Raw genomic sequence first — 17,383 nt, 5'->3', positions numbered from 1 at the left:
ACACTAAAATATATGATGGATAATTCAAGGCAACTCATCAAAACTATTTTGATATTTTAATTTATATGAGATTAAACTACATTTTAAGACAATGTAATGCAATTTAAATGAACTAGAAATAAGTTGATATGACCAATTTGATTCTAATTAAAAAAGTAAAGCAGCAACTGAACTTAAAGCTGCAGTCCGTAACTTTTTATGGTTAAAAATGATCCGAAATCAATATTTGAGCAAGTACATAACCAGCCAGTGTTCAAAACTATCGCCTTAACTATCGCCATACTTTAGCCCGATTCTCAACGGTTAGCTTATAATAATGTTTTCTAATGTTAGTGGTACGGGTAGGTTCGCTGGAAATTCGAGTATGCCGCTGCGTCATTACCTCACTTCTGTAAACATAAAGAAGTTGTGGCTACTAGGCTATCGCATGTGAGGATCCTGCAGGTGGCTGATCGTTTATAGCCTTTTCTCACAGCAGCTGGAATAATTAAATGTATCAATTTGATGGCGGATTGTAATCCAGAAAGGATTATGTGTTTATGAAACACGTGAATGAAATTAAATTATATTCCAGTTTTAAATGTGCTTCTGATTAGCCTGAGATTAAACACGATTTGTATTTTAAAGACAACCAGTTCGAAGGGAGCATAATTTGCTTTTTGGGTTAAAATAATTTCTTAATATGAAATTTGAATGGTATGACAATTAGAGATTAGACTGTCCAGAAATTGAAATCTACATGCTAATACACACTATACTCATAGTCACGCAATGCTGATGTTGTTAACATTAATAATTTGAGAATAAAGTATAACAATAATAATAATTTGCATGGTTTGATGTGATATGAGCTAACCGATCTTTAGATTAAATCACCATTGGTAGCGTGATTTATGGTAATGCTTTTTTCCTCAGTTGGTCAGAACAAACGTGGCAGACTCGTTACTTACTTGTTCAGATGACAATATCCAGTGAAAATTCTTATTTGGGTCATATATTCCAAGACGTAGGCTAGAATCTGTGATTGCGAAGTACAGTAAATATCCACACCGGTGCGGTGACTGACTGTCACACAAACTCCTCAAAACATTAGATTCATCCGTGCTGGAGCCGTGCCGGCTCACAACCCACGCAAGGAAGATAATTCTGCGCACAGCTGCAATTGCAGGTTTTCAAACAGAGATGGCGACAAAGAGGCAAAACTTACGGACTGCAGCTTTAAGTTTTACATTTTAAGTAGGTCAATTATTTTTACAGTAGCATTCTTAGTTTTACAGAACTAAGAAAGTTTTCTTATTCTATCAGACTTTAAAACCCTTTCTGGCATCTATATTTTTCAGAGTGTCTAGAAACACACAGCCAACCACAAATTATACCTTCTGCCAGTCTCTGCCTCTCTATCACTCCTTTCTGCTCTTTTTCCCTTCCTTTCATTTCAGGTGATATTTGCCTTGGCCCTCTCTGTCATGTAACAGTAACAACTTGAAATTAGACTCGAATGAAGATTTAGCTCTCTCAGAGAACCGTAAATCCAGTCTAAGCTTTCCAGGAGGAACAGCGAGTGAAGAGTGACAGTGTTGAAATATCCATTCATGCTCTCTGCTCATCCTTTTCTATGCCTCATCTCCAGAAAAGGATGAGAAGAGTGCACGACATTTAAATAAGTCATCCGGTGCTGATCACCGCGACCGCTCTAAATCCATTATAAAACCATTACATCAACCTCTCCCGATGACACACACGCCCATGACTTCATTTTTTCTCACTTCTTTTGACACCTCTGCCACCATTTTGCACACACTTACAATCGTCATACTGTTATCTAGTTAGACGAAGGCCAATTTAAACTTTTCACTTTATTTCAGGCCTCTGAAGTTGGTCTGCTACAGGTGACTGCAAATAGAGAGAAATCTGAAACTTTTATATCCCTTGTATCAACTCCCTCAGAGTGCAGATGTTAAACACGCTCAGCTAATTAGTAAATTAGGTAATCACGAACACGGCCAATTAGGGAATACTGAGATAGATACAAGAGGGACCGGGTATGAATAATTCCTATTCTTAAATTGTTTTCAATAAGAACCTTTTATGATAAACTTGATACGCTAATTTATTTTGCTCTCTTAACTATGCATGTTTGTATTGTTTATCACATTTTTATTATTATTTGCATGAGAAAACAGAAAATGCTTTGAAAAATAAAATTATGCTTTGAAAATCGATCGTCCTGTTTACGATATGATACATTATATTCTTCTATAATTTATATAAAATGCAAGTAATTCTGCTCTTGTTTTATTTGGTCTAATTTTCCATATGAAATATCTAAAAATCCTTGAAATAAGTTAAATATTCCACTTAAAAATGCTTGTTTAGGAGAAAAACGTAAAAAAGGAGGAAAAAGTTATATTTATATATATCAAGTTGCACAGCCCACCAGTAATATTAACAACAATAAAAAACATTATATAACCAATTATAAACCATTATAAATCAATTTATAGCTATTATAAAACCAATATAAAACCTGATTTATAGTCATCAATTGTAAGTATAAAGATTTAATATTTTACACTTTTTAGTAATATATAAGCATAACATTTTATAAAAGTAATACATAAGCAAAATATTTAGATACAAATGCATTTTAAGAGTGTAGGGTGGTTATTAATGTCATTTGCAATGCTTCAAGGGATATAATGGCAACTGCAGAGTTTTTATTTGCCACAGATTTCTTATCGGTGGATAGTTCTTCACTGAAATTTGGCTATTCTAAACACAATTCTGTAAAAAATGAAGTTGAAATATTGCTGGCAGATGGCTTCAACAGAAGCATATACAACCGATTAAGAACCTCAGAGCACACAGTAGCTTTTTCTTGAAAGGTTTCCACAGTATCATTAAAATGTGTTTCTCTATGGGCAAAATAAATGGGATTTTTACTTCCGGAACCCAACAGTTGGGCTCTATTTGAAATAGATCCAGCATATTTAAATAAACAGGAACCAAAATTGTTCTCAAAGACACAACGCCAATATTGGGCAGCCAATTCTGGGAAAAGCCAATTCTTCTAATTAAAATTACAGCTATGGTTTTCATCTGTAGGTTCACACAGAAACTTGATTCTGCTTGTCATCCAAAGCACATTTTATTTTTTCTGCTGATTTCTAGGGACTGCAGCTCTTAGATTCCTCCTGTTTCTCACGGTCGCTTTCATGTCACCCTGCGTTTCAGTCTGCTGGTTTTTGATCTAAAAGCTGGAGTGCGTTTATGTGTGTGAGGGGTGCACAGCAACACTCTGAAAATGTATTTATCTTTGTGTAATGGTATTTCATTGATATTCACAGCCGGCTGTGGATCAATGATCCCTGGCAGACTTGCTATTATTTCATTTCTTGTATCTAAAAGGCGTATCGAGGATTCAGCTAAATTGTTTTGAGCCAGTTTTGGCTGAGTCGTTACAAAGGCGCTGTGTGGGATAAGGCACAGAAGTACAGATATCTACACACACACACACACATATCAGTATTCACACTATGGCACAAACCCTGAGCCAATCGCAGCAGTTATGATCTCTCCCTCAACCAGTAGGAAGCTACAACCATCCACTACCAGCCAATCAGAACAGACCAGGCATAAGAGTGTGGAACCCAGTCAAAACCTTTATTACACATGAATCGCATTTCTTGCTAACTGTAAATAAGCATATAAGACTGACAATATGAGCTCCAAAAGATGTAAAGAGGGGCAAAACAGGGCAAATTTTGTCAGTTAAAACTTGTAGTAACATTTAAAATAACATTTACATTTAGTCCTTTTGCAGACGCTTTTATCCAAAGCAACTTACAATTTCTAATTTATTATTATTATTATTATTATTATTTGAATTGAATATAATAATAACACTAAAGAGTATTATTATTATTAAATAAATAAATACACAATTTTAAAAAATGGTTTAATTTTTTTTAAACTCAAATTTTTAAGGATTATTCTCTTTAAATGAAAAATAAACAAATATATACAGTTATAATTGTTGCTTCGTCCCTGGGAGCCCAAAATCTTTAATGGGTTAAGCACTGTTAATGAGAGCATAATGTTGAAAATATAGATTGTTAGGTCAAATATGAAATAGACAGATTGCTTTTCCCCAGTGGTTGGATGAGCTCCCAATAAGAGCATCAAAGACAAGTACTGTTCCCTCAGACCACAGCAGTGACTCTCTCTCTCTCTCTCTCTATCCATTTGATAGACACCATAGAGACCAGCACAAAACTCAACCATCACTATTTAGTTCCCTACATTGTGAGCGCTGAGGGCAGCGAGCGAGCATAATGCATTAGCCGGCAAATAAAAAGCAGATTCAATTCAAGCGATGCGCGCACACATTGCTTCCCAATCCAGCATGTCGTTTATTATCAAGACTGATGCATCTGGGAATGAAGCGTAAAAACCAAAACAGAGATTTTCTCGGTGATAGCATCAAAGTTTCTAATTACGCAGTGGAGTATGCTGATGTTTACTACATACTTGCACACGCATAGTTTAATTACTGCACTCTCGTGAATGGCACTCTAAAAGTTTGCTGATTTATTCTTGTGAAAAAGTGCTGTTCCGTTAAAACAGAGCAGAGTGTGGGTGAATGTTTGCAAAAAAAAAAAAATCCTGAGGTTGATTCGTGCATGTGTGCGTATGATAATTAGCTTACAGGAGCGATCGTCCTGGCGGGAGACACTATCAAGGCCGGACAGACGGAGAGTTTGCTGAATGTCAGAGGGTGAGGAGAATGGCAGCGATGTTTAAAACATGAGGCCGCGACGGCAGTCCGCACTTTTCGTTTTCGCTCGCCGTTTCTCGGATTAAAGAGCACAACCTGTCTTCACATCTTTAGAAAGAGTTGCCCAATGGAAACACATCCTGTAATTCAAGGTTTCAATGCGGATTGACCACCTCTGCCGCCAGGCCAACCACGCACCCTCTCTTTTCGACTGGCAGTTCATTACTGCACATTTCCTGTAAGTGCAGGTGTGTATATTTGGCATCAGAGGTGTGTGTAAGCGGAGTGATTACGGCCTGTCGGGGGAACGACAGAAGCCGAGAGAGAACAGTCAATGGTAAATAGATTCTGTGTTTCCAATGATGTGTCACAGTGATATGTAACACTCTAAACACCACCCTCCTCCCTCTCTCTCTCTGTCGCTCTCCTATTACCGTCATTCTGTCCTCATCGACCTCAGCTGTCCATCTTCACTGGCTTACCTACACTGGAAGGACGACATTACAGTACAAGACACCCAAAACAGTTAACGAGAGCGTCACATTCAATGACCTAGATATCCACGGCTGCTACAAACATCTACTCACTCAGTAATTTCTCAATATACACAAAAACGGGATTAAATTTTAGCTTGATTTTTAGGTGACAGTGTCCAACAGATTGTACCGGTGCTAAATAAATTACACTGCCTGCTAGATTGGACTTAAATAAGCAATTCCAGAAGCAATCTGAAGCCTTCACACTTTTAAAACAATTTAAATAATACCTGACGTATCAAATGCTTCACTAACAGAATTTCTGGAGACACACTTGGTTGAATAATTAATTCAATAAATCTCTCAATGGCTGTTCCGATGCATCATTCTAAGGTAGCATGTGATTGGACAGTAAGGTCAATCTCACATCGGGAGGAACTATTTCTGTCAAAACTGAACATCAGGAATGTAATTATATCAAATGATTGCACTTTCTTTGACCATAAATATCTTAAAATGATACTTTCTTTGGCATTAATCCATACTACAACTTTAAACCTTAAAATTAAAATGGTTACAGCAAGTATTTGTTCAGCTTCAGAGGAAATAATGCATACGTGTGTTTGCATGTCAAAAAGGATGAAGGGTGTGTTTAAAGTACAGGACACTGAGCTGTAAAGTAACGAGACCTGTTAGTTTGCCAATAGAGCTTATGTTTCTCTGAACCCAGTCACCTGAGAAGTATTCCTGTGTGCGCTTTCCCACTTCTAAAATTATCTACAGGGAAGGATACAAAACATTCTTCTTTGAGTATGTTTTTTATGATTATTCAATAGGAATGATCCAGGTTCAATACAAGTACATTATCGCTGTTAATTAGTTAATTATTGCCACCGAAAACAATCCCTCATTTTGTAAAAACCAACTAAATCACTCTGCAGTAATGTACTTACAGTGGGCGTCTATGGGGCTGCACAGGTAAAAAGCTAGAAAACACACTATTTTAAGAGTACAACCACAACATGACACTTTATTTCTGTCAAGATCATGTAAAAACCTGGCAACCTTTCCATGACATGTGCAAGGATACTAGAAATAAGACTGTAAAACACCCACAGGAACTACATTAGTAAGGCAAAATCAGATGTTCATCTACCTAGAACAGTTGTGCCACAGTTAAAAGAACAATTTAGACACGTTAAAGCTCAAATAACACACTTTTAATGAAAGAATAAACATACAAATATCTAAACTCTAGGAATGCCTGATTAGACTTGCCTGGCATTAATGTAAATACAGTTTTTACAGATTCTAACATGGCAGATTCTCAAATTGGACCCAGAACATTGCTTTAAGGCAGACAAGAAAGTCTAAATTGGGAAATTTGGGGATTTATGCATTAGCACTGCTGACTTTTCAGTCTGAGAGCACTCCAATTTGAGCTGGAAAATTGATTGCGCCTTAAAGCAAAGAAAATGAACAACAGAAGAAAAATGGGGAAAATAATGCGACGGTAAGGAAAAGGGAGACAGGTGTGTCATAAGCTGTGTAATGGCCTATTCAAGTGTTTGTATCCCAACAATAAAATCAGTGTGTCCCCTAGTGTTCTGCCTGACTTGAAGCAGTTACCTGGCATCCTCCCACCGATTCACTCCATTTGAGTCCAAATCACAAAGACCAACAAACGGCCTCCCTGCCGGCCTGCTTCAGATTCACACTGACAGGACAAATCAAATGCAAGTGATCTGTTCAGAATGGACTCTACAGCATCTGCAAAGCGGAAGAACATAACTGCCTGATAACATAACACAATGAACGAAAAACACATCCTCCAAACAGACAAGCAACATTCAGCCTGATCCAGCTGTACATTCAAGAAAAGATCAAGTCAGCATTCAAAGGTCAGTTAAGACAATGCATGTTTTTAAATGGCACAAGTTAATAATAGGCTGCAAATATGCATGAAAGATTAACATTTAAAACCTGAACATTTAAGGCAAGTATCTCTATGACTGTATCTCAAACTCAACATTAAATTAATAACTCTTACTGCACTTTTTGTACTGGAGATGTTTTGACACAAAAATCACTTGTAAAAATAGTCTTAAAAGCATCAGCAAGAATGAGTTAAAAACAAACTAATCAGTATGTTTTACATTGACTGTCAAGTCACCATTATTTATATAGCGCTTTGCCACATACAATAACACCACAGACCTCCAGGAGTACTCAGAGACTGTCACTGCCTACATCACCAAGTGTATTGATGATGTAACAGTCACAAAGACCATCACTGTCCGGGCCAACCAGAAGCCGTGGCTAACAGGAGAGGTCTACGGACTCCTGAAGACGCGGAACGCTTATTTGTATATTTGTATAGTTGTATTTTATATTTAATCTGTATCTATCTGTATTTATGTTCTACTGTTAGTGTATCTGTATGCACCAAGGGTCTGAGAGTAACGCAATTTAAATTCTCTGTGTGTATGTGCTGTACATGTGGAAGAATTGACAATAAAGCAGACTTGACTTGACTTGACTTTTTACAATGCAGACTGTGTCAAAGCAGCTTTACAGTACTAAACAGGGAAATAGTGTCATGTTAACCATCAAAACACACGAAAGAATTCCATCACTGGAATAAATTCCTTTTTAAAGCATATTTAAATAGAAAAGATTTATTTTCAGTTGTAATAATAATAATCACAGTATTACTGTTTTTACTGTATTTTTGATCAAATAAATGCAGCCTTGGTAGCCATAAGAGTTTTCTTTCGAAGACACACACATACACACACACACAAATCTAAATTATTCCAAACTTCTGACACACTGTATTATACGTCTATCAACTGGAAAATATACAAATGCATTGTAAATAAATAAATAATGTATTTTACTGTAGGAACAGTGACAATGTTGGTAAAATTACTTGAATTATTATTGAGCAACCTTCTTTAACATCCTTGCACAGTGGTTTTAGTATTAGACAGCACCTCTCACATCATCTTCAGGAAAAGCAGAAATCTAATCATTTACAATCTATCATCCTACAAAGTTATTAAATTTGTTGGATTGCATGAGAAGATTTTATGAAAATGGGTCACAATAAACAGTGTAAAGGGAGTGAACTCAGAAACACACACACAGGTGCGGATACTGCAGGCTCATTGATTTTCAGTTTGTCTTTGTGTCTTTCTGCATGCTACGAGCATGTTGCGAGCTGTTAAAGGCTGCTTTCAGATCAACGTTAGCAGGTCATCTCTCCTGTACCTAGTGAGGCTTAATCAATGCACACTGACAAAAAGCCAACTCCAGACTGATGGCCATCTCTCCTGCTGTCTTTAAACACCATTCAGAGGATCTGTAATGAAGACACGTCCGTCTACCACAGGAGATCTCCATATGAAAGGCCAAATTTGTATTCACTTCCCTACTTCACTCTGTTTCTGCTATTTATGAGCCTCTTGTATGGTATTAGCAGGCTTTAGCAAAACACTCCAGCTCCCTTTTGAATTTCACCCAATTCATTATTATTTTCATCCTAAACACACGCTCACTCTCCTTCAATACAGAGGATCGAATCATCACATTCATTCAAGACTTGTCAAGGTGTCTTTGTGAATTTTTTTATTATTTTTTTAAAAGAATTACTCAGATTTGGGGTGTAAAAATACGAGAGAATGAGTGTGGGCGAGAATGAAACGAGAAAAAGCAAATGCTACGCAGATGAATGCATTAATTCAATTAGACCAGTGCAGACCAGAGCACTGCACAGGAAACACACACACACACACAGGGCAAAATAATCGGAAATAGCGAGAGTCCACAATCTTAATTGCACACAAATCAAATCAGTCATGACCTGGAAAAGATAATGGACGCGTGGAATGAGAGGAGGTGAGCTGTGGAAAAGGGAAGAATTCTGTGTTTGTGCTTCTGATTGACAGATTAATAAAATGAGGTTGATCTAGCAAATGTGGGGAATCAAGGCTGTGTGTGTGTATGTGTGTGTATTCAGCAACAGTGTGTATATTGCCTGGGACAGAACAATGATCTGAAAGTGAGCTTTTGATCAAAAGTTGTCATTTTATATAGCCAGATATATTCTTTATTCAATTTGTGCCGTGATTGAGCAAAAGCAAGAGATTAAGCAGAGTAAGTATGGTAAACCTAAATTGTGGTCCCAAAGGTATACAGTGTCAAATATGAACAGTCTCAAACAAGGTTAAAAACAACCTTGTTTTTGAATGAACAGCTAATTTTTAATCCTTTACCAGGGGTTCAAAATACAGTCGGCTAAAGCATCTAGCAAAAAAAAAAAATGTGGGAATCAGGAATGGACAGTGAAGTTATATAGGAATGGACAGTGAGTTATAGTGATCGCTAATCCCCTTTATCTGGATGGGAATTTGTCTAAATATAGACCTTATTCCAGCATCTCAATCCTGGATTCCATTCAACAGAACATTAATCATCAGGGGGGAAAAGTCTATACTTTTGAAGATTTACATTTCACTCACTCTCACAATTGCCGTCATTTCGAGCAGCCACTGAACAAGGGTGTATTTTGATTTTCACTGTTTTGATGTGTGCCAAGATGTGTGTGCGTGAGAGATTTAAAGTGCTTAAACCTCCCAATGCCAGCACCATTACTGCTACCACGGCTTTTTTTCCTAGACAGGCCAAGTAATTAAAAAACCCAAATGAAAAAAACACATACTTAATTGGAAAAGGAGGAGGAAGAAAGCCCTCTGTCCGTTTCATTCAACTGATTAAAAGGCAGCCGTCTGAGGAGTGCATGCTCCACTTTCAACAAATTTTTTATGGTGTTTGAACCATCACAGAGAGGGCAAATGTATCCAGAACGAAGACAGAGAGAGGAAGCAACTAAAAAAAGTGGAATAAAGAAGGGGTGAAGAAAAAAAAGGATGGTAGGAAAAGAGGAAGACATAGGACGAGAGTTAAGGAGAGAGACGCTAGTCCAATTAGCCTCTCGGTGTGGAGTAATAGCGCGAGTATGAAATGGATGGATGAATAGAGTTAGCGCCTCTACAGCAACACCACAGGGGTTATTCCACATGACAAAGAGCCTTTAATTACCTCATTCTAGGCTCTTTATTTCCCTGTGGCTGTGCCACTGTGTAAATCTTTCAGATACAGCTTTTCTCTCATGCTCCTATTTGGGCCATGAAACATGTCATGTACATCTGTGGATCAAAACACTCATTGTTTTCTTCTCTACAACCATTATATGAAATACTTATTACCTTGGTGGAATGTGGCAATCATAAACCAGACCAGACCTACGCAGAAAACTGTGGGCCCACAAAATAGAGGAGGTTTTTTTTGTGGCATAAATTGCACAAATGCACAACCTCAAACAGCAATTCCCGCCTAAAGGGTTTAAAGGTAACGTTAACCCCAAAATAGAACTTATTGTCTTCAAAAACCCATATGACTTTTGAAAAATGTCTTCTATTTGTTCATACAGTACAGTGTCAGTGGGGTTCAATGGGGTTGTTCAAAGTCATGAGGTTTCACAGATTTGCGTAAATTATGACAGAATTTCATGGTAAACAGTCCCTTTAATCAACCCAGCATAGGGCCAGTTGTGTCTTATGTGGACACACTTGAGTGGCCCGGGATCATCAATAATAAACCTGCATCAGTGCATTTCTCCGGGACAGTGCTCTTGCTTTGCAATACCTGGTAAAGGTGCTCTAATGAGGGTAACCCCACACCGCAATGCTCTTTCAGACACAATAATGAGTCCCTTTCACATGTTGTACCAAGCCCTGACCTTACTACAACCCTGTCGGCATGACCTCTCAAGGAAACAACCTTTTGCCCTGATTGCAGTGTTGAAAACCACACTAAAGCCTCTTCGGTCATGCACTATGAACTTAGTGAACTTAGTGAACTTCTCTTAGAAGAAATTAAGCCTATTGCTTAACCCACGGTGACCACAATGAATATCGAAGATTAATCCAGCAAATCCCTTTCCTGTGTGGCATATCCCGGGGAGGGGATACGTAGCCAGCGGGCGTTGAAGCCTCTGCCCTTAACTGACCCTGATGCAGGGTGACTTCCGAGAGTTTAATAGACTGTCTATGTACTCCATCAATCTCTTTACAACCTCTCGGTAGGACTCTTTATGTGCCTTCATAAGCCCACAGGAGAAGATGAAGCAGCGTGAGAGGACGAAAAAGGATTGGAGATTGGAGAATGAACTGAGAGAAGTGCATTTCAATGAAAAGAATGATGGGTATTGTAGAGGATCATGGGGGCATTTCATTTACAAGACATTCTCATTGTACCCAAGTGCTTTAAAGCTGATGCATTTACCCCTCTTCACCTTTCTCTCTCTCCCTCCCGCTCATATCTGCATGTCTTCAGCTCTGACAGCTGCTCACTTAATAGATCCCGTTTGACAGTGCATAAGCCAATTAAAATGCTGCTGATTTAATTGAGCTGGGCAAAATCAGCCTATGCCAGAAAATGAGTCCATTAAAGAGGCGATAGAGGCCAGTGAAGCGGAGGCCATTCATGCTGTGAACCAAAGTCACATCCCGTCCCTTGCCTCCTCCCTCCACGCTCCACACATTCCCATTTGGGAAGAGCAGGACTCCGTGAGGGCTGAATGTTGATGCTGGATTACAAGCAAATGGGAGTCAATGGATGGATTTGTTCAGGGTTTTACAGGGCCGGAGTCCAGCAGAGTTTACCTATAGTTCCAATTAAACACACCTGAACCAGATAAATCAAAGTATTTAGGAACACTAAAAACTTTCAGGCAGGTGTATTGGAGCTAAACTCTGCAGGAAAGTGGTCCTCCAAAACTGAACAACCCTGATCTAAAGATATGCCATGGTCAGGACTGTACTTCAGTTAAAATTCTTGGGGAAACATTGTGACATATTGTGGAACAAATCGCTCTGGAACGTCTGAGCCACGTTTAAAAGAACATCCATTTTTGTTTTCAGCATCATGATATTATGCCAATTGGGAGATAACTGGCATATCTTACACCACCAGGCAGAAAAGTTCTATGCATCCTTTAAGCAGAGCAAGAGATAAAAGAAGCCACTTCATCCGGATCAAAATGAGACCGAGATGAGCAGCAGTCCCTGGTGCGTATACCCATAACTTTTGGAGCTAAAACTGGTTGAAGCATTCAGGTATCTTACACAGAGTTCTGCATAATAGAGGCTATCTTTACGGATAATTAAAATTCCCGATTATTCTCATGCAGACAGATTGAAGGTGCCTGAGGGTTGAGTATAATCTAGCAAGCATAACTTTCTCTCACTTTAATGCTGGCTTTTATCTCCGCAAAACCTTACTGATAGGCGAAATGTTCTCAAACTTCGATTGCTCTTTGGTGAAGGAACATCACAAAGGCTTCATTACTAGTAATCCAAACCCAACACCAGGTTCACATACTCTAAAACAGCCACCTCGTGAAAACCCCTCCCAGTACTCTCTGAGCCACGGATCCATTCCTGTCATCCAGTCTGGGAAATGAGGCATTAAAAAGTGATGCATACATTTAGAGAGCCAGGCTCTTGTTCAATCAGAGCAGGCAAAGTCGTTTAGCGATGCCTGGACTGACCACTCACTCAAGTGTGTGTTTAAGGAGAAATAGGAAGGAAATGAGATTTCAGACATGACAAGGGGATAATGGATGAACTCGACAAGTAAAGGACAATGAGATCTCAAACCTAAGAAGCGAGGTTCCTCCTAACCCCACTGTCTCTTAAAGTTAAACTGTGTGACATCTACAATGTGAAACTTTCCTTTCAGATCAAAATGTAGCCACTCAAACATGAAATGGTCTCAAGACTCGGCCCGATTTCACATCCCAAGTTCTGGCTATTGCTTGTCACAGGGTGAACTTGACTTTACCAGGTCAGATCACTGCTGTAGCGACTGCCCCCCTGCGTGCTCCTCTTGATGGGCTCACTGAGGCAATGCAATAAAATCTGAAATGAGGAACAGCATGCCTGCCTGCAGAGAGAGGAGATGAGTATATGGGCCGCATCACTGAAGCCCTGCAGCTGTGGGTCTGTTTGGAAGACATAGTTCATAACCAGCTGGCTCCAACAAGTCATCATCTCTCCCTAACATACAGACACACACACAGCGCTCCCAACATCGAGCTGGTGCTGAGCGTTTGCCCGTAATTTCATTTTCTCATTGATGTCATCCGATTTGACAGGCAAGAAACGGCAGGACACAAATTGCACACAATAAGATGTGCCGATACGCTCTCAAACGAAACTCTCTCTTTCTCTCACTCACTCACACCGCATCTTTTTCCCCCTTTAGCTCCTGCTGTCTCCAAACCTCATATTTTCTTTAAAGGACAATGCAGACCTGACAAGAAAGTAGAAGGGGAATGGGAATGATTCGAACTCTGTGAGCCATAACTCTTTATATATCACAAGGACATGCACTACCCATCGTGCCACAGCTCTGACAACTTCATTTTCTTATTAAAGGTTCATGGCATCTTCATGACATTTCTTGTGTCAAAGACAACATTAGGCACATTCAGAACGTCAAAGACCATATTCAGACTTGAAGTCACATATAAAAAGAAGCAGACAGATGCTGTGAGCCACACATTGTTGAACTACAGTATAAAAAAAACCAATTTAAAACTAAAAACTCCAAAACCAAATGTCTCCCAAACACAATTACTTCGGAAATGTGCATCATATCAGCCAGGCGCAGGCGTCAGATTGACACTCACAGAGCAAGTTATGACACACTCAGAGTAATGCACTTCAAAGTCGTGCCGATCAAAGAGCGGGATGTGTACTGGAGTATGGGGCTTGATTAATCCCCTCGAGTGTGACTCAGGACCGTGTCGGCCCGCCAGCAAAGAATCGGTCGTCTCCTGAGCAGCAGAGTGCAGCCATGGGGCGACTGCAACATGCAGCAGGCAGATTCAGCACCATGGAGAGCGCCCGCTCTGCACAGGTGGGAGGCTTGGAGAAGCCATGCTGAGGTGTCGAGTGATGGGATTAATGAATGAATAACACATCAATAGGGAATGCATTATTGTAATCGCCTTCAGTGCTTAACGTCACATGAATCAGCCATGTCTTTCTGTGTGTTCACTGACTGTGTGAAAATTACAACATTGTGCCAAAGGTGCTTTGAGATGGTTAGTTATAAACAAGCAAGGCTTCCAAAGGAAGGAAGAGTCTGTGCTCAATCTGACTCTGGTGAGGTGTCATATGACAGAAGCACACTTCTGTGATTAAAATTCAGAGGTATAAGAAAGAAATAACTCTGAAATCATAATCCTCAAATTCTCAGAAAAATATTTAAAAGCATTGTTACTGACGGTCACACAGTCAGCCAAATTATATATGAACTACACAGCCAATGCTTTAAACATTATACTCACTAGTATACTCGAGTGTAACATTTTGTTGAAAGTTTCCGCAATTATTATAAATATTTTATTAATAAAATAAACTATAAAATTATTATTTTATATTATAAAAATGTCAAAAACAGCAACATAAAATATATAAAATATACACAAGTTCCAAGTTTTTTTTTTATTATATGAATAATTTTTATATGTTTTTATTTCATATAAGGATGTGAGTGCATTTGAACCAAATATTGCAGATAATAAAGTTAAATGAAATAGCTTTGATAGGTTTTGTCTTTTCAAGCAATGAGAGGGTCTATTTCTTTGATTTATATCACTTTTATTGATCTCCCCCTGCCCTTGATGTGTTCTATCTCCGCCAGCTCTCAACTTTTCGGGACGCGTTGGTGTAAAAGGGCTGCTTTGAAGCAGTCCTGACAGCAGATCATACGCGCAAGCTCATTCAGTAAGTTTGCGCAGCACAACAACATCGACTCACCCCAGCGTTGTCATGGTGACGATGGTGTACCAGAACGCCGCCGGAATGCTGGTGAACTTGCTGGCGGAGGAGCCCTTCTCTGCGTAGAACATGACGGTGGCGAAGATGATGATGGCCATGGTGAGAGAGAAGAGCAGGAAGCCCAGCTCGGACGCGCAGCTCTTGAGCGTGTACCCCAGGATGCGCAGTCCCGCGGAGTGCCGCGAAAATTTGAAAATCCGAAAGACCCTGAAGACCCTGAGGGTAACGAAGGCCCCGCTCACGTCCTCGTTGTCCGTCATGACCAGGCCGATGTAGTAAGGCATGATGGCCACCACGTCAATGATGCTCATGACGCTTTTGACGAACTTGTACCTGCTGGGCGCGGCGATCAGACGCAGCAGGTACTCGACGGTGAAGATCATGACGCAGGCCGTATCCAAACAAAAGAACGCGAGGACGTAGCGCTCTCCGCACGAGACCTCCTTCGCCCGGTTTGGCCCGCTGCCGCACGGGACCGTCTCCACCACGTTGGCCATAACGGAGACGGCGATGAAAAAGCCCGTGACGTAATAAAACACCAGCGCCATGGTGCTGGTGTGCGGGTTCTCAAACGCGCGCCACATGGTCTCGCGGAACGACATATCCGGCAGAACCATATCTTTGTTGTTGTCGTTCTCCTCATCGTCTTGAATCCTCTCCACGTTCTCCCTCCTGCGATCTTTGTACTCCTCATAACAGCAGTCCCCTATTATCTCAGGAATGATGCCGAAGAAGGCCAGCTCCTCGTCATAGGCGGAGATGCACTCGTGGCGAGGGTAGTGCAGCTTCCCGGTTCGGTAGAAGTTGAGGATGTGCCTAAAAATGTCCGGGTCGCGGTCGAAAAAGTACTCGTTGGTCTCCTCGTGGAAGAAGAAGTCGCGCTCTGTGCTTCCCAGTAAGGTGTCGGGGTACCTCTCCAAAGTATTCCGCCAAGTTTGAAACCTAGTGCCGCTGACATTCAAGATGATCAGACCGTCCTGACCTCGCCTCTTGTCCCGTGGAGGCGGCGGCATAGGGGCGCTCGCCACGGGCATCCATCCTATGGCCGCGGCGCGCGCGAACGGTAGCCACGCGGCGACTCCGGCTGCCATGCTGACCCAACGTGCGTGACCCGGTGCGACTGAAGCAGGTTTTGCGCTCACAAATCCGCCGCGCGCAGAAAGGACATCTGGAGAGACACAAAGCGCAATCACTTGATGTTCAAACTTCAATGAAGGCTATTGCTCACGTGCAGGAGAACACTGCACAATGAGTCATGTTATTTATCAAGATCAAAGCATTCGAAAGGCAAGGAGGAATTACAGTGAGCGTAGAAATGAATGGTGGTGTATGTAGTATGCATGCGTAAAAAAGGCTTTTCGGTCAAACACAAATGGCTAAGAATGAACCGCATCTATATTTTACAGTGTAACCTATTGCTCAAGAGCAAGGGAAACAACTTACCTCCTCATAAATGGATGCTGATGCAAAAGTGCAGGTTTTTACACACAGCTCATCAGTTATAGTCCACTTTGAATAGCTGTTCCGCCGTTACGCACAAATAGGTATCCGAAACGCGCACTCGGAGGTTTTCTAGAGCAAATGCAACAAGTTTAGAAGTCAGGTAGAGGATTCACGTTGTCCAAGGGCATCCTTTTTTATGGTCCACAGCTTCTGTGCTTGACACTGACGCTCTTGGAGAACCCTGCCACAGTGGTCGTTTCATAGGAAGAGAAGACCACCCTGGCGAGAGCGCGTTCGGTGTTTGAAAATCAAAAATTGCCACTTTCCTATCCGCTTCTTTTAACTGTAATCCAATGACCCGAGAGCTGTTTCGCAAGGTCTGCATGCGACCCAAGCAAAAAGTGAACCCGCAACAAATGATTCGCTGGCAGTTGCTTCATCCGCTACCGACGAAGATCTGTGAGTCTGCGGTGGAGCCCAAGTTGCTTCTGCTCATGGCGCATTGGAGGCGTGTCACGTGCTACCGGCATCGGTTAACACATATGAATGTAACAGCCTGTGTGAATGGTGCATAAGAAGTGTTACGGTAAAATGTTTACTTGCAGTATTTTGTTCTGTTGTAGCTAAATGAAACGAACGTCCTATATTGCGCACTGTATAAAGTTATGCAGTGGCATTATCTGAATTATTATTAATCAAAGTTTGGCTGGAATTCAGTGAAGTGCTGAACCCTGAGCTGAGAGACTGAGGGAAAAGCTTTGCGGGTATTTTCA

The 17,383-nt window shown here is 40.5% G+C and overlaps 1 protein-coding gene across 2 annotated transcripts in view; it reads right to left on the bottom strand.

The window, feature by feature from the left end:
• kcnd2 (potassium voltage-gated channel, Shal-related subfamily, member 2) overlaps positions 1–17,075 on the bottom strand; it is a 128,533-nt gene extending 111,458 nt beyond the window's left edge. For both annotated transcript variants that reach the window (XM_016558836.1, XM_016558837.1), the window contains exons 1-2: positions 16,611–17,075; positions 15,147–16,335 (exon numbers count right to left, since the gene is read on the bottom strand). In XM_016558836.1, the coding sequence (XP_016414322.1) occupies positions 15,147–16,258 (1,112 nt within the window). In that variant the 5' untranslated portion in view covers positions 16,259–16,335; positions 16,611–17,075. The remainder of the gene's footprint in view (positions 1–15,146; positions 16,336–16,610) is intronic.
• Positions 17,076–17,383: the final 308 nt, after the last annotated feature.

The sequence above is a fragment of the Sinocyclocheilus rhinocerous genome, unplaced genomic scaffold (assembly GCF_001515625.1).
Source record: "Sinocyclocheilus rhinocerous isolate Xijiao unplaced genomic scaffold, SAMN03320098_v1.1 scaffold2032, whole genome shotgun sequence".
NCBI classification, from domain to species: domain Eukaryota; kingdom Metazoa; phylum Chordata; class Actinopteri; order Cypriniformes; family Cyprinidae; genus Sinocyclocheilus; species Sinocyclocheilus rhinocerous.
Note: the sequence above shows the minus strand (reverse complement) of the source record. Positions and strands in the feature narration are given on the sequence as shown.